Source organism: Pundamilia nyererei, unplaced genomic scaffold, assembly GCF_000239375.1.
Source record: "Pundamilia nyererei isolate P.nyererei 1_Seehausen unplaced genomic scaffold, PunNye1.0 scaffold00034, whole genome shotgun sequence".
Lineage (NCBI taxonomy): Eukaryota > Metazoa > Chordata > Actinopteri > Cichliformes > Cichlidae > Pundamilia > Pundamilia nyererei.
The window spans coordinates 2,162,125-2,187,952 of record NW_005187435.1 but is presented as its reverse complement, the minus strand read 5'-3'; the positions used below and the strand labels follow the sequence as shown (position 1 = coordinate 2,187,952).

Here is a 25,828-nt window from a genome sequence, read left to right as displayed (position 1 = left end):
TAAATCATTTGCTGTACAGCAGAATAGTTGACTTGATTTTTTTAACATGACTTTTGTGTTTTAGTCTTAATAAAAGTCTAATCTGAAGTTGTTTTTCAAATTCTGAGTTATTTGCTGTTGGGCCTCAGGCTTCATGGATAAAATTAAGAGCCCAGTCTACCGAAAATACAAAAAGTTGTTTTATTAAAAACCTCTGGTACACTGTCTATTTGACTGGCACAGCTGTTGTTAAGGGCTGTAGAGATGACCTCTCCTTCTGCTTTGGGGAAAGTGAGGAGCTGTGCTAGTGTAGTTAGGATTAAGTGTTACCTTTCTATTATTCAATCCTGATATGACATCATGTCCACTACACTTTGCCAACATAGTTTCAATTTTTCTGCACCCCTTCAGCCGCTCAATCTTATTCCATCTTTGAAACTTTGCAACAACACTCCACCACCCTTCATGTTTCTTTCAATTTTTAGTCTTTTCAGCCCATCCTCAATCCCCTTTGTATGTTATCCAGCTTTCTCTTCCATTTTGCCTCCCTTCAATCCTTCTTTATCTTTCTGTCTTTCTGACTTTCTGTCTTTTTCTCCATCTATTTTCTTTCTTGCTCTCTCTTGCGTGCTCTCTCTCTCTCTCTCTGTTTCTCCCCTGTAAAACGCATCCAGGCTTCCCTCGGGGGCTAATCCTGTTGGAAACGTTTCAGGGAAAGCGGATTATCTGTCGGAGCGGCATGATTTTTGGAGAAAGTTCACTCACACTTGATTAAATTAATCATTGTCCTCCAAAACCCCTCATGGTCTTTCCTTGTGGATACTGGTGGAGATAAATAACTGTCCTCAAACAGCATATTCATCTCTAATTAATTTGGGGTGTTGTGCTTTCTATTTAGGTGGAGGTATGGGCCAATGGTGTTGAGTAACAGAGAATGGGTGGCAGAACTGTCAGGAGACTGTTGGCAGAGCTTTTGTAGGCACACAGACTATTTTAATCTAGCAGTTTCTGCAGGTTGATGCAAAATCTTTGACAGCTTGATTTATCCTCACTTTTTAATTCACCAGTGGATTGCTTGAAGGGGGCCCAGCATGCTTTTGTTAGAGCTAGACAGAGACTAATGCCTGATTTGGTCTGTGCTTTCATAATTTATATAGAGGTGCCAGCATGCGTCATGCTGTCACCGCGGGTATTTGCTGCAGAACACATTAGAGGAAGGAATTAGTGTTTAAATACAGGTGTTGGTGTGTGCGTGTGTGTGTGTGTGTGTGTGTGTGTAGGTGTGTGTGTGGCCAGTAGGCAATTGTTAGTTTGTTGTTTATAGCCCATGAAGAGCAGTGTGGTCAATGAAGCTTCACAGGTGGATGGGATACAACATAACCTTGAGATGATGATAAACTTTCCAGTTCCCTGCCTACAGCAATCGCTCCCTCTCTCCTTCACTTTCAAACCATCCTTTCAACGGAAAGCCCACTGAGGCTCCATTTAACAAGAATATCCTCTCATTACACAACTGCGAAACCTTAAAAGTTACCATCCGTTAAGTGGTTTCATTGAAGGCAATGGAAAAATTCCCTTTCAAAGGAAATAATTACAGCTGGTTCTTCAGGGGTGCATGTAGCGGCAGTGTTTATGGAGCATAATTGCTATGCAGAACAATTACTCCGCAGCAACAATTGGTAGCTTTACCCCACATGAGTATGAGGATTAGAGCTGTGATCACCCCGGGTGTCAAGCACTTGTCTGGGTACGATTACTGAAAAGGTCCAAGGTTTGGAGTGAATCAGCAGCCCTTTGTGTACAGCATCAATAATACGAGGAAGGTGCATGCACATATGTGTTTGTCTTGCCCAAAGGACTCAACTGTAATTTTATCAGCAACAATTATATTTTATTACCAATTTGGTAATATTGATAAATACTAAATATATCATTACCTTAAGAGATTGATGTGAAAATTAAGTAATTTTGTACCCGTAACTTTATACCCGCCGTATGTGCAGCGTAAGTTGGAGTAAGTTTTGACAAACGAACACAGACCTAAATTCAAACAGCAACAAGTACTACTTAAAACCTGCACTGTAATAAATAAATTAGAATTTGTGTGTACTGCATGTAGTGGTTTTGTGCTCATCATTTTTTGTGCTTTCATAGCAGGGGCAGGTTTTTATAAATGTGGTCTGGATATTATTATATGCATATGCCATGTTTGTTATTCATCCTCGCTGCAGTACAGGTTACTGTCTGAAAAATGGCAGTATCTAGCATCCTTAGACCGTGTCTCTGGAGATTCATCACGTTACATCATGATCCACTTGCTCAGCAGACATCCTGCCTGAAATGTCTTTCAGGTTTGACTCTTCGGGTCTGGATACCAGAGTTTGTCTGTTATGTAATTTGTCTGCGGGAAAGATGTGGTCTCTCTTCCCCCCCCCTCTTCCTGCTTTCAACTCCATGCACGTACCTGAGGTTGTCTGTCTTCATAAATCAATGTATCCGCTGCAGATTTCACTGTGATCTGCAGAGTGGAGATTCAGACTTCGATGGATTTGCATGGTTTATGAACTGGGACATGTGCAAATAGGGAAGAAAAAAATAGATTCCCATGTCTTGTGCACTTGTCCCTCTGGTTCAGAGAGGTTATGAAAACACGTTGTTTCTACTTCACAGACCACTGTTGCAAGCTGCTTTATTTGTGGTTTGTGTAGATATTTTGTGTGCGTTTATAGGTAGTTGCTTATTGTATGCATATGCTTTGTATAAATAATTTTGCTCCTCAGGCATTTGCTGATTCAGTGAATAATTAATCAGCAGAAAACACTGATTATGGCTTAAAGATTATATTCATGTCAAACAGCCATTAGTCCTAGCTGCGTGTGTCAATGCTGTGTTTTAATACATTCAAAATACCCCAGTTTTTGACTACTGGTTGGAAAACAGTTTCATAACTAACACAAAATTGTCATGTGTTGCTGTTCCAGCCTCACAAATTGTAGACTTTTTTGATTAATTGATGTCTGATAAATTATCAGCACTAATGAAAATGCTGTTTAGGGAAAGATGGTGTCCGTATGCCAAAATAATCTGCAGTGCAACGCAGTAATGTTTCAGTAATGTTTTATGGCCTTCCCTTTTTGAACGTTAGACTTTTTTTGATTTTTCTTCAGTTGTTTAGCTTTCTGCTCTCTTCTAATATTTATTGTTATCATCTTCGTTAATACATTTTATTGATGCACTGTAAAAAAGCTGCCCCAGACAGTTTTTTTGTTGCTTCTCTTTATTTTCCCCCTGACTTTCCAATCCTTAACATTTTGAACTTGTTAGCACGTCTAAGGTATAACAGGGCCATTTCTATGTGGACAGCCTAGGTGAGATTGTCAACAGGTCACGGCACTCACCTGAGCCAGGTTGTCATAGGATCATCATGGGGACTGTCAAAATCTCCCTCCACCTCTAACGGCTTGTCCTCTCTTGCTGTTCTCACGTGTTACCTCCTCTACCATCGAACTTCAGGCTCTGCTGACTCATGCGCCCATCTCTCCAGACATCATGTGTGTCTGAGAGCAAATTTTTCCTGAAGCCAAAAACATGTCAAAGCCTACCCTCAATGTTTGTCTCCATCGACTTCACGCCTTGCAAGTGTCAACACGCAACTGACAGAAATTCCTCGGCCTCTGCTGCAAATTCTTCTTCTCCGACCACTCTAACCTGTCTGTCCTCCTTCCCTATGGAGCACTCTCCTGTATTCCCAAGTTTTCCCTGTGTCACATAAATTGAGAGTCAGCCCCAGAACCTGTAGTGGAGACGTGAAAACAGCCCTCTTCTCTTCTCTTCTCTTCTCTTCTCTTCTCTTCTCTTCTCTTCTCTTCTCTTCTCTTCCATGTGGTTATTTACAATTTCACTGGAGTCAGCTGATTATCATATTGTCATAGTTAGATCTAAATTGATGCACCTGTTTTCACACCTATACAAAATGAACACTAATATGACTAGAATATTTTTGGGCTGGTTGAATGAAATATGCTGTCTCAAAATGTCACATGTAAAGGGACGTTTTCCCTCAGGCCCCCTCAGAGGATTTAGTACAAAATTGTAAGAGTCATTGCCTTTGTCCTACGAAATCATTTTATCCCGATTGAAGCGGTAATGCCCCTATCCATATGGCACAAGGGCTGCAATTAGTCATTACCGCTAAAAACACCATATAGCTTCTGAAGGAATAGTTCCAGAGGCTTATAAACTAAATGCCAGAGTAGATTTAAACTGTTCTGTTGACATACTGCGACCCAAAACCCCTAATAAAGCACTTTATGGGAATACTCAGTGTTGTATTGTTTCATTTGAACTTGTTATTCATATGTATATTTTCTGAACACAGGAGATTGGTGTCTCTTATGCCCAAGTTAGGTTATGCTTACACAAAGTTAGGTAAAGGTAGAGCTGGATCAAATCACTTTATACTTTTCAAACACTGAAAACTTCAGATTTTGATATTTTTTTTAATTATTTCTTGTATTGTTGTCATTATACAATATTTAGCTTTTGCAAACTTGTTTAAATTGGACAAAAGGTTGTATTAAAAAATCTTTATGTATTCTCTGTAGAAATGCATACATAGTCTACCATATGCAGCATAATTTCTGTCTGGCAGTCTAAGCCATGTGGTTGCTTTTTTGCTTGGCAGAAACCAAAAAAAAAAGAGAGCCACCAATGGATTCTTTACCCTTTAGTACCAAAATCCTGCAGTCCCTCAAACTCTCTCAGCCTTTTGCCAATTAGGAGCTCAGCAAATTGTGTTTCCAACTGTTTTCAAGCAGACTCCCCAACTGAAACTGTAGTTATAGCAATATAAGCTCATGATGGGGTTAGTGGTTAATCCCCGTCTGCAGATCCACAACCACACCTCCACAGCCTAATCAGCGCAGGCTGCTTTCACCTCTGATTAAACCTCTGTCATTTCTCTTCTCTGTCTCTGTATTATTATATTATTATTATTATTTTGGTATAAAGCCAACACATTATTCACCCTTCTGACTCAGATCATGGTGCAGACTGCAGCCTTATCATAATTTGTGAGAAATTCTGGTAGTGGAATCATACTTGCACTACTGCAAAGTGTTTACTATAGTAAATACTCAACAAGCAGACATAGTTGCCGAGATATAATGACAGCTTATAGCATAAGGCAACAAGCCTGGGATATAGCTGTGCTGCACTTTAGTTATTTTCAGATTCAGAGCCGATGTAATCTGAGTGTCTGTCATAAACACGGTGGGGATGTATTTTGTGCCATCTTCTTTATTGCTCGCATTGTTATAAATGGCTCTCTGGGTCCTCTCAGTCAGCAGGATTACAGCCCAGGATTAAGATTCTGCACAGTGAGCGAGTGGGTGTGCAGTGAGCGAAGCGAGTTATTGGAATTGCTATCATTATCCTCTGGATATCTCATCATGAACTTCTCACCTGAGTGCTCCTACAGCCGCACTGTATGCTGCACTTGCTGAATGCACACAGCTGCAGAACATTAAACGTGCAGATGTTGATGAAGTTCCACTCTGGCACCCCTTGAGTTGTTTTTCCCTCCTCCTCCTCTATATATAATCTCAAACTCAGTTTGGCTTTAGCTCGCATAAGTTTACACAACATAGTTATATTTAATTACACGAGTTGTAATGAGCACATCACAATCATTTCCATATAGAAAGCCATGGTGTTTACTGTGCATTGCAAATAGCATGTTTTTGCAGTGGGAGAGAGCTGCTTCAGTCCTCTAGTGTTTCCCAGGGACAACTGCAGTTGATCAAAAGAAAGATGATCTGAATCTCTTTTGACTAATTAGATCATTTAAAAGCCATTTAAGGAAAACAGCTCTAAATATTTTTAATTGCGCATTATGTAATTATAAATTCCAATTTAAATCTTTCAGCTTTGATAGTTGCCTTGCCTTGAAATTAGTGTGCATTTTCTGATAAAAGAAATAAATAATAATCACAAAAATATTCTGCTGCTTTACTGGTAATAAAAAGAAAAGGCTTCAGCCCTATTACCTCTAAAGGGCTGATATAATGAGTCTCATGGCTGGAAATAACAAAACTGTCTCATAAAAAGGATCACTCTTTAAATAAATTGCCAACAGGTCAAAGATGTGTTTCTAATAGTGACATTTATATTTCCTCCATTCAAACTCTGTTTAAAAACTAACCATTGGCCTCAGAAAAGCTTAACATAGTTTTTTGTGTTGCGTGTCCTCATCCGCTAGTCTAACCGCTTTGCACAACTGTGCAATAAACTGGCTAGAAATTTACATGAGAAGCAGAGGCAGACAGATGTAGCTGCCATATATAAGTGTTGTGATCATCTTAGGAACGTGATGCTGTACTTGGATTACATGTGTGTCTAAGGTGAAATATACTTGTGCTTTGTGCTCTCTCAACACAATGCACTTTCATAAGATGCCCCAGTGCCCCCAGGATGCTCTTTGCTCACTCAACAGTAAAATGCATGGTATTGGAGGCGATGGACTAGCATTTCAGGCAGCACGGAAAAGACGACCTTTGCCATCCACAAGAAGTCATAATGATAAAACAGAAAGTGGAAGAAGAGTTATTGCCCGGAGAGCAGAATTAGACGGTGAGCTGCACCTTTTGTTCAGTCTGTATATGATGACAGACGCATCTAGATCGACTAGTCCTTTGGTCCGGACGTTGGGAAGTTGCTCTTAATGACAACGCGCTGTAATGAACTGGATAATAGTGCTGAGTGTCACACAAATTCTAACTGTCTCTGTGGTGACACTTGCACAATCTTGCTCTCTTTCGTTTTCGTTCTCTGCCAAATCTGGTGATGTGGCTGCTGTCTGAAAACAGCTAAGCTAGCACATCTCATCACCACAGCAACAACTACGGTTCTATTTCAAGCTTATCTTTTTTCTGGGTGTGCATGTGGTTGAATTAATAATATTATCCTCCTCTGTCAATCTGTCAGTCACTTAAATTCCTCACAGAGAGAGAGAGAAACAGTGAGCCAGAGATTTCCCGGTTTCCTGCCCTCGCTTTGCTATGACCCACATTAATGAGCACTTTGTAGTTTGACTATCTGTTAGTTACCACTGAGGAAGATGACTGTGATAGCCCATATTTCTCTCACCATTCCCCAGTGGCTGGCAGGATTAATGGCAAAGCTGCAGACTATGGCACTCGACAGCCATCTTGGGTTAAGGATGACTCAGATCTTTTTGCTCACTGTAGACTCATTAAACATCAAAAAGAATTCCTCATGAGCTCAGTAGATGCAATAATGCACAGATTTTTTATGCCGTGTTGACTAAACAGTACTTAGGGTTACAGGTTTGCACTTACAGTGGCTGCTAGAGTCCTTCTCAATGCACTTTATGAGCTGCTTCTGTTTATGGTGCCTTGGTTTGACACGACAAAGAGGAAAACACACTGTGCCATTAGGTCTGAGGTGATGCAGAATGAGAACCCAGGCTTTTATTTTATGTTTCTGACTGCCTGAGCATGTTAGTCGGCTTCCACCTAATTTCAGTTGCTAATACATTCCCTTTCTTACAGTTTTCCCTGGGTTTCAATAATTGAACATGCCTGGCTTGGCTCTTGCACCACAAAAAAAGAAAAAAAAACATGACTTCACTTTTATGGAGACATGATTTGACAACAAGCTTGGGATTAGACAGACCGTCCCACAAGCAGAGAACAACACAGCCCACTTGAGTCACACTTGTTTTTTTTGTTTTTTTAGATATAACTTGAAAACTCGTTTCTCTCTTGCAGAAACAGTGTTTGCATCCATTTATGCCAGATGTAGTTTTGCATGTGAAACAGGTAAAGTGAAGAGAGGCAGTGAATAAGAAATGCACATCAGCCACACCATTGGCTTTTCAAACTGAGCGGCTCAGAGGATGTACATTACCGCAGGGAGAAAAAGACATCGCTGAAAGAATCGGATCCACTGGGAACAATAAAAAATTGACCGTGCTGGTACGCTAACAAGGCTGTCAAGACTGAGTCTGGCAAGATTTATTCAGAAATCAAAACACCATATTAAATACAACATGGGCAGATTTTTGCCAGGAGAAAATAAAGCTGGTGAGGCTTATAGATCCAAATTTATCAGTCAAACCCAAAATATGACAAATATTTTCTTGCTCTCAAGGCTGCTATTAATTAAAAAAGAGTTGATTCAGTTTATAAAGAAAATTCTGGCAGTGCCGCTTGCATTTATAGCAATAAAAGTAACATAAATATCTCAACAGCTGGTAGAGTTTTGTGAAATGATGTGCAGACATCCACGATGCCGCAAGGTTAAATCTTCATGGCATTAGTGATGTCACTAATTTCCCTCCATGAGGTTAACATCTGTGGTTTTAAGTGAACTGTCTACACCGCTGGATTGATCGCCAACGATCCGAATATCTGTTATCTGCATTTCACATGAATTGCTGCTCCTTTGAGATTATTAGTCAGATGTTTATAAAACTTCCAGTTATGATCACCAAATAGCCCTTCATCCAAATTATGCTAAAGTTCAAGGTTGCATATGAATTATGATGGTCATTAGCTGGATGAACAACGTCACGGACGTTCTGCTTTCAGTGTGGTGCAGATTTTAGTTGAATGAATAAATACGCTGTTATTGAAGACATGTTGCTTGAGCATGACACTAGACTCTGGTGCCGAGCGAGGATCTACAGGAGATGTGTTTTTTTGTGTATTTCTGTGTCTATATCTTCAGCTGCTTCATTCTGCACAGACCACATTAATGATAGAACAGAGGCTTGGTCCACAGACTTCTCATTAAAAGTACAGCCATGAGATGAAGAGAAGTCAGACTGTGAGGGACTGTGAGACAGCAAAAAGAGAGAACTACAATTAAAGGTGGAAGCTTTTGGAAACAAAATAGGTAAACTAGAGCAACAGTGTGTCTCTCAGCACCTGCAGGCTAAAAGTCCTCTTTCCTCTCAACACTTCTTCATGCTCTTTCTTCCACTTTTCATTATCTTCACTTCCCACCCCGCCCTGCCCCCCGTCTCTCTGGGACCAGGAGATCTCCCGCCTCACATTATCACAGCACTGCTGCTGTTGATGCTGCTGTTAATTCGCACACCCCAGCTCACTCCCACCACTGCACTTCTGCTGAGTTGGTCTGATCTTGCCTTTACTTTACAGGAGGAAGGTCATTCCTCCATCTCCTGTGTGGTGATGGACAAGAGAGGGGAGGGGCAGGAGGGCAGAGGAGAGGAAAGCATATGGTTAGTTAACTTTAATGCAGAGGCAGATGTCTCTCTGTGTAGTTGGAAGATTAGTGGGTTGGAAATGTGTCATGCTATGATCATACAAGGGAATATTTGTAGTCTTTATTGTCGAGGGGCCGCAGCCCAGGTTTATGTTACATATGGGATGTGAGCTTCACTTTTAACTTTTGCCTTTTTGATATTGAGGGTGCTTAACTTCTCATTACCTCATATAATAAATCATGTATTTGGATTTCAAAATATTCATAATATATCAGCTAATATATCGGCTTTGTTGATTATATTGGCAGTCTACTTAAAAGTGCACACACCGTCTACACACTGCCTCCATATGAGTATGTGCTTGTCTCTGTCACAAAAATAAAGTCTGAAAAAATTAAGCACTGCCTTTAAATAGTTTCTTTTAAATGAAGTCCTGACATCGTCAAATATACAAATCTAATCGCCTGCTAAATTTTTTTGTTTTTCCATTTTTTTCTTGTTGCCTCCCCATGCCCTCTCTCCACTCCTCTTTTAGTTCATCCCTCTAAGCTGCTTATGTCAGACTTCTGTCCCGGTGTGGGCACACTGTGAAAATGAGGTGAAATGAAGTGTGCGGAGAGTGGTTTGGGCATGTGAGACCACTGCCTCTTTAACTTTGCATAGCTCTGTAGCCAGCCAGCCAAGCAGACAGACTGAAAAACATGGCTACAGAGTGGCCCATCATGTCCCTCTATTACAGAATCCTCCAGCCGTAGTAACACTCCACATGCCAGTTATATAAGTGAAGATAATTCATCTGACGGTTCTGTGTGAGGTGTGCGATCATAAGCCGGGTTTATGGCACACCGCTTCTCTCGACGGAGTCAGCGAGATCCTAGTCCCACGGACAACTGTCTGAAAAATTGAGGCGAGGCTCTTTGCTAAACTTGCCCCTCAGAAGTTCCCTCGGGCAGTTTTGTCCCCTAAAATGGCCACAAGAAGCTGCAAGGTTAGTGGAAGGGGGTGGCGCTCTGTCAGTCCAGGAAATTTATGAGAACTATGAGGGGAGCCAAACCAGAGGTCTTGCAGGTGTTGATGCTGTAGCAAACTCTCTTTGAACAAGTGCCACAGGAGATAGAGGCAAGCTTGATGTCAGAGGATGTCGGTGACTTGTCATACATCACATGATGAATGGGTAGGGAAGGCTAAAGGGACTAGAAAGATCAAGCTTCCCTGAACTATGGGTGCAGGAGAGCATTAGAGAGAGTGAATTAAAAGTGAAGAGTGTAAGAAACACCTAAGATTAAATCTCAGAATGTAAGGAAGAGTCCAAATAGCACAAAGTATGTCTTTATCATATTTTATATGTGGTGCATTTACATATTGCATGGATTGTCGGGCTCTTTATGCATACATTTTAATACTGAATTTTCTATGTGCACTTAGTAAAGTGCATATATTTACTGTCTTTAAACCTGCATATAAATTTTCCCCATTATTTATTTCCTTTTAACTGGAGCAAGACAAATACACAACATGAGACAGGTTTCAATATTGGAAGAACCCATGCAGGGGTGTTTGTTTAATTGAGTTTGGAGACTGGAGGGATCAAACACCATGCTATCCAAAGAGCTTCTCTCTTTGGTGCTTTGATGATAGTGGTGGAGAACACTGTATACAAACATGTTTAGTCCGAATCTCCCAGTTATTCAGTTGGTATCAGATGTGGTAACTGCAATGCCATAGCATTTCATTCACATAATTGTCATACACATCATGAGAATGTTGTTTTCCTGTAAGAGATCATCATCATCATTATTTGATGGGAATGTTTCATCAAAGGATAAAGGAGATCACTCTGAAAAAACTTGACTGCTTTATCAGTAACCTTTTCTTCCCAGACTGTAGGGGATTCGAACCATGTCAGTAAAATGCCGCCTACACAGTAATAGATCCACACAACTCAGTATTATTTCATTTTTATCTGTCACCTTTCTATTACATACAATATGTACAATTATTATAGTGGGAGAAGTGAAACGCTGAGCTGTGTCTTTGTAGTTCTGGCTTTCTCTTCATTATAACATAAAATTTTGTACTTCAATAACAAACCAGTGGTTGGATTATAAGCATTTTGTGTTTTAAGCAGACACTGGCAAAAACCAGCAGGTGATGTGGAAGCGGGTGGGTGGGATGGAGTGGCAGCTGACACTATTCACTGTTGGGTCAGGGCATGCGACTAATTAATGTTTTAGATGTTGATTAACCCTGTAAACCCCTTCATACTAGGTTTTACCTGCTAAACTACTTCTTATCTGCGATGAGCGATACCTGGAGCCTCTTCTGGGTGCCTGACAGAGTAACTGGTCACTGTTATGATCAAATCTGTTAACAGAGTCAAGCTATTTTTTCCTGTCTCCAGGTGTATTGCTAAACTAACCAGTGAATAAATCTACACTATAGGAGATGTTCCCATCCTGTTTCATTTGAAGTACCAAAAGCATGTTTACTGAAAACAATTTTGTTAAAATGTATTCTTGACTACTTTTAGTTTTTCATGTGCAGTACAATTTCCATTTCTTTCTGTTTTAGTATTCTTAATGACCAATTAACCCATATGTTATGTTTAGTGTGTATGCTGTTTGCTAAGGTTGCTGATAGATTTACTGTACTTTCTTTTCCTGTACTGCTACAGTATTTCTAATATTAGTCTATCATGCTTTCAGCCAATAATTTTAATTGATACCTAAATTTTTTAGGTGGTTTAACCGTTTATTCACTTTTTGCCACTTCCTCATCTATTTTAACCATTTTACGTGGACTGTTTGCTCCTTTTTTCTGGTGGTCATCTTCAGTTATCCAATTCATGGGTTGAGGTATTTTTTTGCATTCGCATAGCATATATATGTCTCGGGGGAATTCATGCCTTGTGTTTCCATCAGTGTATAGAGAGAGGTGTCAAAGAACAGCTCAAGACCTGACGACATATTCCTTATTCAGATGTCAGTTAATTAAGTGACAGACAACAGAGATAATGACCTCCCAGTGGACTTCTCCCTAAGGGAGAAGGCCTCAGAATGAAATGTCACAACTGACTCCAGGCATTTGCTCAACTTTCACTGTGCTTAAAGAGAAACACAATATCATGCATTTTAAAACATGCCAGGCATTTATTTATGTATTTGTCAATATTTTAATGAGATGATTGATAGCCTGTCACGTCTCTATGGTAAAGGGGAGGTAATAACTGCTGCGGGGCCACTTGTATCCTTAAAAAACTTGTACAAGTTGTTATTTGTATGGACTAAATGAAAAATATATTATGTTTTAATAAGGTTTGAGGTGACCATTTAACCATTGCACTAGCTAACTATCTGCTGGTAGTAGCTTCATCTTAATCTTAAAGATAGAGACATCTTCTCATTTATTCCCCCAGGAAGGAAAAAAGTGTATTTTTCCAACACTATTCCTTTGAGACTTCTGTGGAAGGCAAACTTGGATGCAGGCTGTGGTTATTCTGTCTTGTTTCATCAGAAAACCTAAAGCTTGGAATTCAGTGATTACATCATAATCAAATCATTGGTCAAAATGTGCATATCTTATTAATAAATTTAAAAAGTGATTTGAACTTACAGTAACCTACAGATAATATGTAATATAGAGTACAGTTTTTAATAACAAATGGTTAGCTGCTTTAGAAGTACATGAGGCATACTTAGAGAGTTGGAACACCATCAGATCACATCACACTGGAATGAAATGAATATCACTAATGTAACTAATGGTTTTTTCTCTTTCTTAATTGCTTGTCTCAGTACTTCAGTTTAAAAGTGACATGACGTTTTGTCAGGCTTACATAATCATTTTCACAGTCTGCATTTTTGTATAATATGCGGACTGGAATTTGCAATTCGCTGAACAAATCTCCTCAAACAGATGCATGACGTGTGTGTGTGAGAGAGAGTTATGTCTTGAGCTTCGAGTGTTAATCTAATTCTGTGGCTTCTGAGTGAGGTGTTGGTCTATGTGAGGATGTTAACAGTCTGTCGCTTCACTAGGGGTGCCAGGCACCGCTTCTGTTTCTGCAGAGCGAGTGCAGATATTTTCTTTGAGTTTCGGAGAGAAAACAGTACTGCTGATGCAACACGCAGCTGAAGGATTCCCGTGGGTGACCTTGCTCTTTTCTGACACATCCCCTGCCATTACTTCATGAAAAAATGACAAGGTAGCAGATGAAAGGATTCGTGAGAAGAGTGGGGTGTGAAGCAACAGCTTAATATTTAAGGGATATGTCCATTTGATTAGACTACTCTCATCCAAAATGGGCGGAAGCCTGCGAACACATGTCACAATATAACTGACAAGAAATAAATTAGGTCCGATTTCCTACCATCAATTTGACTGCAGCACAGTGAACAATGCAATGGAGGGGGGGACTGTCAAAATTGAGGAAACAATCATTTTAAATAAAAGAAATTCGACAGAAATTCGATCAATTTTTTCCCCTTATTATTTTCTTTTGTAGACAGCTACTGTACAGTTTGCTCATCTTTTTGGATCACTGTAGAGAAATAACCTCCAACTGAGTGGATGGCTGATGGGGTACAATAAAGCCCATTGAAGCCCTGTCACAGAAAAATGAGGCCTACTACAATAGCAATGTTATCTATGGGGAGGTGCAATGAGGAACTTCTCTGATGTGACAGACTCGCTAACAGTGTCTGACAGGACCCAGGAAACCACAAAGGCCGCACTGTAGCACTGTACTCGTACTGAAGTAAACAGATCAGAGCAGCGGGTATGTGTGCCTGGGAGTGCATGCATTTTTGCCCTTTTATTTATCCAGTGGCTACTCAACTGTCTTACATTACTGCACGTTCACACCTAGTACCTTCACTGCATCTGTATATGTGTTTGTTGAGGATTGTTCTCCTTTGATTGTTGAGGCATGATGAAGCATTACAGTGAGAAGTTGACAGTTGTGAGAAGACTTTCTTCATCATCAAAGAGTGAGTTTCATCATCCCAAATGCACAGTTAACCTACAATTAAGGGTTCAATATGCAGACTAATATTTGATGTGAAAGTCTTGAGCGCGGGGAGGTTTTGAGAATAAGGAATGATGACACAATTAGTCTAGTGGAGCTGATCTGTGAAGTCCAGTGTTACATGCAAAGTCTGAATGGACCCTCAGACATTCCCACAACTTGAACAATGAATCTTGAAGACAATGAAAACAGTCCTCATACTCCTGGAAGAAAATTTAAAAGGACGCTACATCAGGGAGGAAATGAAAGGAAAAAACCCAGTCATAGGAAAAAATATGAATTATAGCATCCTAACCAAGGCATTTGCATGATTTAGTTAAAAATCATAATCAAATATTAAAGGTTGTAGATTCTTGAACATTTCTGATGGTTATGAATTGTCTGAAATCTGCACTTTTTTGCTATGCAAGCCACCCAGTCATCAAAGAAAGCAGAAAGCATCTTTCAGCCATACATTTAACTGCTTTTATCACTTTAGGCTTATCTTAGCTGTGAATAATTTGAGTTAATCTGATACTCCTGTAAGTTCCCTTCTCTGAAAACCAAACTGACATTTCAGTAATAGTCTAGCTGTTGCAGGTTTAACTGCCAAAAAGTGGCAATGCTCCAGTTTTAAGAAGAAGCAGTTTTAGTGATTTGAATTTAGATTTGCTGAATTTCTTTATCTGTATACTAAGTTATGAGCTGTCAGTGAGCATATGGAGCACATGTAGTTTGCTGAAAAAGCCTCACTTCCCTATTAATTCCCATGTGTGCAAGCTGAAAAGGATATTCTGGGACAGTTTTGAGATGAAGTTTCCAGATTGGGCCTTGGTTCACCAGTTTCAATCTGTCTGTCTGCTAGACCAGCTGTAATGCAGCCCTCTTTGGAGAGGCAGACGGAGAACATGCAACCTTTATTCTGAAAAGCCAAGCCCGGCGGGATGACAGCTCCTAAAACTCTGTCAGATGGCAGCAAGGCCTCTGGACATGAGGGGCATTTTGATTTGAGTCAGTAGCCTCCAAAACCTGGAATGAGAGTAAGTTTAGAACACAAAATAATCGGAAAGCTGCGCTGTCACAATAATGGCCTGTGTTGGCTTCTGTCACGAGCTGATGAGGAAAAGAGGATTTGAGGGTTGAGTAAGCTTATGGAAATATACCCAAAGCTCATCATTATTCTATCACCCCTCCTTAGTCTAGTGCCTCTCCCCTCTCTATTAGTACATATACTGCATCTACAGTAGCGAGATCTCATCTTTAGTCCTTATGATTGGTATGCATAGCAATGCAGAACAGTGTCATGCTGAGCAGAGTTTGGGCTGTGTGCACCACAAAGAGGGGAAAGACACGAAGAGAGAATAGAAGTGAAATGGGGGGAAAATGATTACTTCTCCGTAGTCACGCTGTTTCAAAGCCTACTCTCTCTGTCAAGAGATGAGGAGGATGAGGGCTTGCAGGCAACGAAGATCTCTTCCTGTTTTCCAAACTCCTCATCATGTTCTTTCAAAGAAAAAGTTTTTTTTCTGCTTGTGTATGACGACTCAGAAGTCTTCCTCTGCCTCAAACTTTGCATGAACTTTCTTTGTTTTTTCAAAGGCTTCTGGGAGTTGAGAGCAAAGGCGAAATCTTTTCAGATTTTCTTATGAAAATCTCTGGTGTCTTGCTTTTTGGAGGTTGTGGCATTGCGTGTCTTTGGTAAAAAAGTTTATGAGTCTTGTGCGAGGTTATTGAAACTGTAAAGACCACCGAGCAACAAGCACCGTTGTTATCAACTGTCTCTTAGCGGTTTGGATTTCCGATTTGTTGCCTCGGATGAATGGATTCAGCTCGGTCCAGTTTGTTCCGATTACTCCGAATGCAACAAACAGTCAGAGATGTAATCTACTGCAGCTTTGCAATCAATTTTTTAAGTGTTTCTAGGCCAGAAATCCCTCTATAGTCTCTTTTGTACTCCAAATCCCCAATCATCCTAAATGATTACAGTGAATTTCACAGAAGAGATCAAAGTTTAATAATCAGTTTAACCTTTGTTCTCCCCCTCAGTTACATTTTCAATTGTGTAATCGACCTGGACTTAGAAGGCAAATCAACAAGGATTTAAGCTCTCAGCTTGAAAGGACAGGTGGTCTCACATACTCTCCACATAAGAATATATTCTGTCAGTTTCTGACTTTGTTTTCCCTTGCCCCTTGTGAATTTTGAGTTTACCAAATGATCTTTACATTTTGTTTCATTAATTTAACCTCATTCATTCAGGGAGGGTCTTACAATTAACCCAGAGTATCAAAATTTAAAAAACTCTTAAGTAGGAAACTGCTTGCTAACCTCTGTACTGCCCTTTCATTGATTAATGTGAGCTACCATTCATTCGTTAGCGTGTCCCTTTATACTGTCTGTATACTGTCTATATAGAATGAATCAAAATACACCTAACTGAATTCAAATGATTACACTTAAAGTACTACTGGCAGACTGCAGCTGGCCATTTTCCGTGCCTTGCAATATCACTGCAGGAGTGTTCAGGGAGTTGCATGGGCTTAATTGCTTAATTATCGACACCTGAAAAGACATCTCTTGGGTAAATTGGTCAAACCATGTTGTTTGTTAAGCTCTTCATGCTTTCATGACAGTGTTTTTCTTATACCTTGATTTTAACTTGTATGATGTTCTAAAAATAAAACCCATGTCTTTATTAAGTCGTCTGCATTTCATGTTTCTCTTTGTTAGCACAGTTTGCATCAAATAATTACACAGAACACAGTTTATTCCCTGAGAAAGAAACGTAAATATTAAGTTGAGGCATGAAAGGGTTACAGTTTTGTCAAGAAAAACAGTTTAATCTCATTTTGTTGTATTGATTACTTTGTGAGGGTACATGCCACTTGGATGGATTTCCTTTTAGGCATAAACTCTTCTGAGAGACTACCAACATGTTTTTATTGACCTTCCTTGCCTCTGCTTCTGTTGATGCAGGAAAAGTATTGAACACGGACCTGCGCCACTACCTCAGTCTGCAGTTTCAGAAGGGCTCGCTGGACCACAAGCTCCAACAGATCATACGGGACAACCTCTACCTACGCACCATCCCCTGTAAGTACACCATTGATGGCATTCACTATACATGGTTTGAATGTACAGTCTACCCTATTTTCAGCACATGTGCACTTTTGTCTGAAGCACCCTATGGGAACAATGAGGCCGTTCTGTATGCATCTGACAGCTGGAAACATATTGCACTGAAAAGCAGCAGGCCTGTTCTGATTTTATTACGCAAGCCTGAATACGCACACCGCGCTCAAACACATATGTACCCTGTCTGCTCCTGCACTGTCAGTCACTCACAGCTCTCTGTCACACACACTAGAAAACACACATTTCAGTGTCACCATAGCAACCCGGCCAAGGACATCTCTGTAACCCCCGTGTAACTTATTTACTTCTGTGCCGTATCATCACAATGATCAAAGTCGTATTCTTTCCATAAATATCCCTGCTTTTTCCCTCCCCTTCTCTGCTTTTCCTTGCTGACATTCTACTCAGCGGGGCCGTCACCAGCTATTATTCTTTGCTGTAATCAGTAATGGAGTGGTAAATAAAAAGGTTGGTACTGTGGACAGTGAATGGGTTTTTGGGTAATAGTAATTTTGAGTGGAAAAACTGAAAAATATTTATAAGCAATATTAGTCATTTCATTACAAATTAATATATTCCAAAAACATACAATCCCTGTAATTCCAAACAGTGGAAATGTTTCATAATGTCTTCAGGATTTGGACTGGGTTAGTCGAGTAAAATTCACTTTTACCGTGCAGACAGAAACCTTTCATTGGTAAAATGTCACTTTCCAGGAGCTAAGAAAAAGAAGAACACATTTGCAGCCTGACGCCTCTGCATTTTCTAACCTTTTTTTAGATAATTCAAAAGGTTTTATAAGCTTGAATGTTCGCCGTTTTTGTTAAATGAAAGCATGGAAATTACCAAAATTAGAGATGAGGCTGTTAGCACAGCAAAGGTGCAAATTAATATCCCGATTAAGGGTTGTGTGGGTTGCATAAATGCAGGCTGTTTGCCACAATGATGGGAACGCCTCTAAAATTAGAAATGCAATTTTATTTCTTTTCTTAAAAGGATTTTTTTTGTGCTGTATCTGTCTGCATTGCTACTGTAATTTCAAAACAGATTTCCATTTAGAAAATTTGTATTAAATTTGTATTAAATTTATTGTAAAACGGTGAAACACTGATGTCGAATGACGCACAAGGAGAAACTGCACAGAATTTTAAGGCACCAGATGATGTGCTGAAGTGAAACTGCATCGACGGGAGACGTGACTCTGACACGGTGTCTGTAAGTCTGACGTAATGTTTGCACAGATATATTGGCCTAAATATTTACCACGTCATGCTGAACACTGACTCTGCTCAGAGAAATGCCGTAATTGGGTGTAGTCAAGGTTTAAGTCACGTGCAGAGGGACTTCTCCTGAGGCGATGACAGACTCTTAGCCACAGCCCTGTCACAAACACGCAGCATCTCAGCACTCGCGCCCCTCAGGGCTGGAAGTTGCTCTGCTTTGTTCAGAGGGGTCATGCAGCGCAAGTGTGAAAATAAGCTGCTTACCTTTAATATATATTTTACTTAAGGACGATCCTTCTTCCATCCCTCGCCTCACTCAGTTTCTGAGTCTTTCTATGTTTTTCTTTGTGTTTATTCCTCTCATATACCTGTCAGTCATTTTGTGAACTTTGTGAATTTTTCTTCTCAAAACCTGGCTGCACTGGTAGAATCTTGGGTCAGTTACACTCGATGGACAGAAGTTTATTAAAGAGCTTTACAAAACTCATTCCAGTAATTTCCCCCCCAGCACTGCTACCTGTCACTCTCACCTGCTCTTCTCTGCACACACACACACACACAACATAACATGCTTGGACTCTTTTCTGTCACCCATCCACACACCCCCAGTATTAACTACCTGTTCAAACACGACGTTGTATATTTTCATGTACCGCGGCGGCGGTCAGTGAGATATTACAGGCTTTGACCACCATTCATCATCCGCAGCCAGTGGGTTCGGTGCATGAGTCTGACTCTCTAATCCCCTGCTTGAATTACTGTCTTAATGAGCAAGAGTCCGGGACTTGCACAGTGACGGCACCTCCATCATTCACTCCCTCGCTCTCGGTCTCCCATCCTTCACCCTCTCTGTTTCACTTTTACTCTTTTTCTGTTTCAATTACCCTTGGCTCTCCTTTCAGCTTTATTTAGATTGTGGTTTGAATGTATAAAAGCAAAAACATTTGAACCACAACTAATAATTTAAAACAAACAAAAAAAGATCCGTTTTTGCAGTTTATAACCTTGAAATGCTCCAGTGTATATAACCTAGTGTTGGCATTCCAATGTCAGGTGCATAAAAACATTTTACCTGTTCCAGAATCAGTTACAGTAGCATACTGTAGCACATATTATCCTCCATGTATCCAGAATAGCATTACAATATTGAATAACTGGTTGGTTTTACAGCACCAATTCAGTATTTACTCACTGTATACAGAGTGACCACACTGGTATCAACCATACCAGACAATAGTGCAGTGCAACAGCAACACAAGCTGCTTTGTTGAGTAGTGTGAATGGCTTTTTTTTTTTAGCCCGCAATAGTCTATCTTCTGCTCCCCTGCTGTGTTTTGCAGTTATTTTGCTCTTGCAATTTCACCCTGCAACTCTTCAGCATGGATTCAGCTGGTCATATATTTGGCACAGAAAAGTGAAAAGTTGTGCAGTGAGTACTCCTACCCTATAAGTAACACTATGGCATTATAAATGAGGACGCATAACAATTCGCTGAATGTGTTGAACATGACGAGCTGATGATAAACAAGCACATTTGAGAGCCATGTGTGACAATCATGCTGACAGCAGGCGGATTAGCGGTTGGTTTGTGTCACCATGCCAGTGGTCCACTTTAGTTAACTACCACCACACTGCACTACGCTAACACAACTACAGCTGATCTGTGCCATTCTGTTTGTGCAGCCTACTAACACCATAAGGTCAATTCTACTGAGCTTTAGATTTTAGGTTCATAATGCAAGCATTACTTTTAGGCCAGTTATGAAACACAAAACAAATTTTTTAAGAGACAGAAAGAAGAGGACAGGCGATGAAGAGTGGTCTGTAATGGAGGAAAAGGGGGGGAACAGAGACAACACGCGAGCACAGTCTCTGCTGTTTGTGTGTGGTAAATCCCTGAGCCTCCTTGACAGGGTCTTGGGACGGGCTCCATCTCATTTGGACTGTTACAAAAACGCTGGAGGAGGCTCTCAAGTGCTCTGAAGAGAACAAAAAGAGGAGGGTTTTCTAAGAGGACAGAATGCTCAGGGTCACAAGCGGTCCCTTGACTCCCCACCAAGATCAGAGATGGGGAGAAAGAGCTTTATGCCAAACAAACTCTCCGTCTCTCTCTCTCTCACACACACGCACACACACACACACACACACACTGCACTAGTGCAGGTACATGCACAGACAGGAATGCAGGGATGGATCAACGTGTCATGTACAAATGCTGCTGGACTATCCCTCCATTTTCTCATTTCCCAGATTGCTCATCTTCCTTGCTTCCTCTCCTTGTGTCTTAGGTCCTCCCACCAGAGATGTGAGTAGAGGAGGCAAGGAAAGGTTATGAGGAGAGAGGAGTTGAGACAATTAACAAAATAATGCTTCGTTGCCTGTATTTGAAAGCGCGACCAGTTAAATATTATGTTTTACGCAACATACGTACCTTTTTTAGTCACGCACAAATGGTGAAGGGTAGAAAGCTTGATCTTAAATAACTGACAAAACAGTTATTTAAACAGTCCATCTCTCATGTTTTTTTGTGTTTTTTTTTTTATATATTCAAACTGTGAGTCATATCTCTTTTATACACTGGAGGTAAAAAAAAACACTTCGACAAAGGACACACCTGCCCATCGTCAATTACATCTCCTCTGACAAACCTCCTCTTTCCTCTCTTCTACAAGTGCATTTAAAGAAATGAGACATCCTTCAACGTGGCATACAGAGATTGATTTCCGGGTCACAGGCAGAAGGATGGAGGATAGACAAGACACGGAGCCACAAATTAGAGAAATGAGAAAAGCATTCTGACCTCGCTCTCTGCATGCTAAATGTGGCGACAGCTCATTCCTTGTGCTCTGCCTCCCTGTTCTCCTCATCAACTGATTTTCACAATTTCCCATTAAATCAATACTGGTAGAAGGTAGATAAAGGAGCTGTTATGCATTTACTTTTTATATGGCAATATAGGGTAGTCTGTTTTACAAAAAGACATCAGCAGATAGCTAAGTGACAGAGTTTGCCACAGTATATTTTCTCAAAGGCGATTTTTTTCTGCAGAAATACCAACAGAGTTTGGATTTGTGATGATCCCTTTTCCTTTCCCTGTTCTTTCTTTCTTTCAATTTCAACATCAAAGCCCTAAGCCACCCTTGTTTGAAGTACCATCATAAAACTGTGCACGAACTCAACATGTTAAATTTATGGCCTGCCACTTCTGACTGACTACCTCTGAAGTTCCCATTGTGGCAACCTCGAGTCCAGACGGTTCAGAAAATAGGTCTCAGCAGTTAGACCTTGGAAGACTAAGGTGACAGGTTTTTTTTCTAACCAAGATAGACAGGCGCACAGCTCTGAACCACTACTCATAACCATAAAATAAAAAGAATAGTTTGACATTTTAGGAAATGGTCATTCAACTTCTAATAAGAGTTTTATGAGAGCGTTGACACCATCCTGAATGTTAAATGCAACGCTAAAGCCAGCAGCTTGTCCATCATAGTGACAGGAAACTGGCTTTGTACCAAGGACAAATCTGCCTAACAACGCCAGTGAAGTGAAGTTTAGTTTGTATTATAAATGGAGTGTATGCATGTGACTTGTTGTCATTGTCAGGTTTGTAATCAACCAGCAGTTTTAAAGATAAAAGCTTCAGATATTTGGTTTTTATTTTTGGGGGTCAGAATTTAGTGTAAATGTAAACCATCTAAGCTTGGGCACCGGACTTACTGTACCTGTCTCATCTGTCTCTTACTCCAGGCAGGGATCATCACTCTTCAGGTCACCTCATCTTTGCCTACTCAGTGACTTTGTCACAATACTAAGTAGCTTTTTATTTTTTCAAAAAGACATGTAGCTGCAGATCTAGGAACCTTTTGAACAAGCAATGCTGTGCCAAAAGCACATGACATAGATCTCCCTACCAAGGGCACATCTCTGAATTTACTTTTTCAGAGATTTCAGAGATGCTTGGTGTGATTTTAATTTTTTAAAATTTTATTTATTTAAATCACAACAAAACCCTTCGATAATAATAATAACTTTATTTATAAAGCGCTTTTAAACAAAGTCCTGTATAGCTATTTGAAACTAAAAAGATAAATAAATAAAAGCGATACATAGCGATACAAGTAGAAAACACAATACAAGTTAAAAACAGTAAGAATTAAAAAAAAAAAAAAGAAGGTAAAGAATTAAGACATGTAGGATAGGGTAAACAAATGTGTCTTCAACTTAGTTTTAAAAACCTCCACAGAGCATGCCTGCCTAATATCTTGAAGGAGGAGGTTCCACAAAAATGGGGCACGAAAAGAAAAAGCACGCTCTCCAATTGTCTTTTTTTCTGGCTCTAGGAACCTTTAGAAGGCCAGAGTCCTGAGATCGTAGAGCACGAGATGGAACATAAAGGTGTAAAAGGTCGGAGAGGTATGAAGGTGCCAGTCCATTTAAAGCCTTGTAGGTGAGCAGCAGGACCTTAAAATCTGCTCAAACCTGACAAGGTAGTCAATGAAGAGATCTCAGTATAGGGGTAATGTGCTCAAATTTTCCAAGTACTTGTTCAAATGTGAGCAGCTGCATTTTGCACCATTTGTATGCACAACAAAACCCTTCAATGCACTTCATATTGTATGGTAAAAACCCTACGATAATACAGAGAAAACCCCAACAATCAAACAAGACGATCCACTGTATGAAAGCACTCGGCAACAGTGGGAAGGAAAAACTCCCTTTTAAGAGGAAGAAACTTCCAGCAGAACCAGGCTCAATGAGGGGCGGCCATCTGCTGGTGGGGTGGGGAGGGAGGCAGAGCAAGAGACATACTGTGGAAGAGAGACAGAACCTAATGATTAAAAGTAAAGTGGTGTATAAACACAAACCTGAATAAGGAAGAAACAGTCAGTGTATCATGGGAAGCCACCAGGAACCTAGGCCTATTGCAGCATAAGAAAGTGAAGGTTCTGGGTCATCTGATTCAGCCCTAATTATAAGCTTTATTTATATAGTTTGACCAGACAAGCAGCTCCCTTACTATTGTTTACAATACCTCCAGCACCATCCAAAGCACATGCAGCAGATGGTGTTGAAACATTTTCTTGACCTCAGGTTACAAAATTGAAATGAATAAATAGGTCTAACTAACAAAAGGTGAGCTTTAATGACTCCACAGGGCTGATAAAAACAAAACTAGAACCCAGAAAAGCTTTTGAAATATGTGAGTACAAGAAGGTCAAACTGAAGGTAAACAGACAAATTTACAGGGGAACAGATTAAACTGCATACGCACACAGGGCTGACTGGATGCAGGTGAAAACAATCACAGTGAAATTAATGAGGGCAGGGCAGGCTACAGCAAATGAGAAATACCAGAGATCCACAACTAAAATAGAACAGGAGCTAACAAAAAACAAGACAACAAGGAAAAATAATCAAGTAAAAACTGAAGGGTGCTTCAGAGACCATGATGCCATTTTTTTGTACTTTTTAAACTTTATGTAACCCCAAAAACTGGTGTCATTTTGACTTTAGAAGTCACGGCACTACTGTTGCCTTTTTCTTGTGTGTCTAGTGATTTTGTCAGATTACAGTTGTACAATTGTTGCCTTTAATTAAACCAGGAGACACATGTCCTGAATCTTTTATTACTTGCTGTTGATTCCCACTGAAGCTCCAGAGCCTGAGAAAATGTCACTCGGTACAGCCCGAATTTGAATAGAGGAGACTCTCCCCTCTGCTATGTGCCATGATCCAAATACATTCCTGCTGTGTATTGCTGGGCAATTAACTGCAGTATATCCACTTAACCTTTTTTATTATAGTATCTTTTTTGGAGGGGGGGGTGGGCTTCCTGCCGTTAGTTTAGCAGTCTCCAACCCTTGTGTTCAAAAGAAAAATATGGCAAGATGCTGCAAAGTTCTGTTTGGATTTGCCACTTTCATTCATCTGCACCCTCAAAACATGAGCGAGCCCTTATTATATTGGCACAACTGATTCACAATAGCAGGTTTATGGTATATATTGGTGTGGCATCCAGGATGATGGCTTAGGGAGATTCTTGGCAGGTACAACTGTGACTCAAGTAATTGGGCTACAGGGGACATTTTCGAGGGACCAAAGCCAGCGCCGCAGGCAGACAAGTTGGTAATGAGAAGCAGCAGAGGTTGGCATTCACACACACAATGCAGTGTCAACTGCTTTTGGTAACACAAACTGTGGTATCACAGCAGACTGTAGAAGCAAGCGTCTGTGTTTTGGTTTTTTTCTCCCCAAACTGTGATTTTGCTCCTGCACTGTGCAGTGAAGCTGTCACAGTCCAATTAGGGAGAAAATATGAGTGGAAAAACAAAAGGAAATGGCAACATAAAGTTACTTAATAGGCTATTTGGCCACCACGATCTACAGACCCTTTTCACTTCTAATTAGCACAGACTCTACAAGTGCCAAAAAAATACTCTGGAGATGCTGCAGTATATTTCAGTAACATTCCACTATAGTTGTTTTAATGCCTAAATGCAGTTTATTTTAATGCAACACATGTATACTGTTGCTGAACAGATCAACGGCACACTTAGGGTATATTTGTATTTAATTCAAAATACTTATGTTACTTTCTTGCTGATACTGTGCGTTGCTGTTGCTGAATTCAGAAGTGGTAGAAGTGCTCTTGCTTGGCATTGTGAGAGCATATTCACTTACTAAACTTTTTTCTGTGTTGTAGTTCTGTGTAGTATCGTTTCTTTGTTTCCCTCATCTCCCTTTTCTGCTGCAGGGCTACTCAATTTGCTCTGGTTTCCTCTTACACTGAAATCGGGCTTATTTAAAATTTCAGATTGAATGATTTTCTGAATATAAATGACTGTTTTATGCAAGCCCCCTACAGACTGGTAATCTGCAGGGTTGTTTCTTCATCTCCCTCTTATCCTCAACCCTCTGCCCTTCCCATGACCCTAGAAAGGATTAACTAGGAAGTATCTGCTCCAGAAGCATGACTGACATTCATTTAGGTGAGAGAAATGTCCATGAAATGCAGGATTGATGACTGGTGGCTGTGTGTCTGCTTTGTTTTGCCTCTCATGCTACCAATTACTGCTGTCCTACCTTCAACTCTTGTGGTTATTTCAGTGGAGTTTACAAGTTTGGTGACACACCACCTAATTAGCCTTGAGTGCAATTGTAGCACATTCCCACTTACTTATTCATGGAATACAGTTTACATAATCCCCATGCTAATGTAATCATTTGGTGTCC

The 25,828-nt window shown here is 40.2% G+C and overlaps 1 protein-coding gene across 4 annotated transcripts in view; it reads left to right on the top strand.

The window, feature by feature from the left end:
• Positions 1 to 25,828, top strand: part of magi3b (membrane associated guanylate kinase, WW and PDZ domain containing 3b) — a 124,881-nt gene that overhangs the window by 68,441 nt on the left and 30,612 nt on the right. For all 4 annotated transcript variants that reach the window (XM_005729722.2, XM_005729721.2, XM_013910020.1 and 1 more), the window contains exon 2: positions 17,214 to 17,330. In XM_005729722.2, the coding sequence (XP_005729779.1) occupies positions 17,214 to 17,330 (117 nt within the window). The remainder of the gene's footprint in view (positions 1 to 17,213; positions 17,331 to 25,828) is intronic.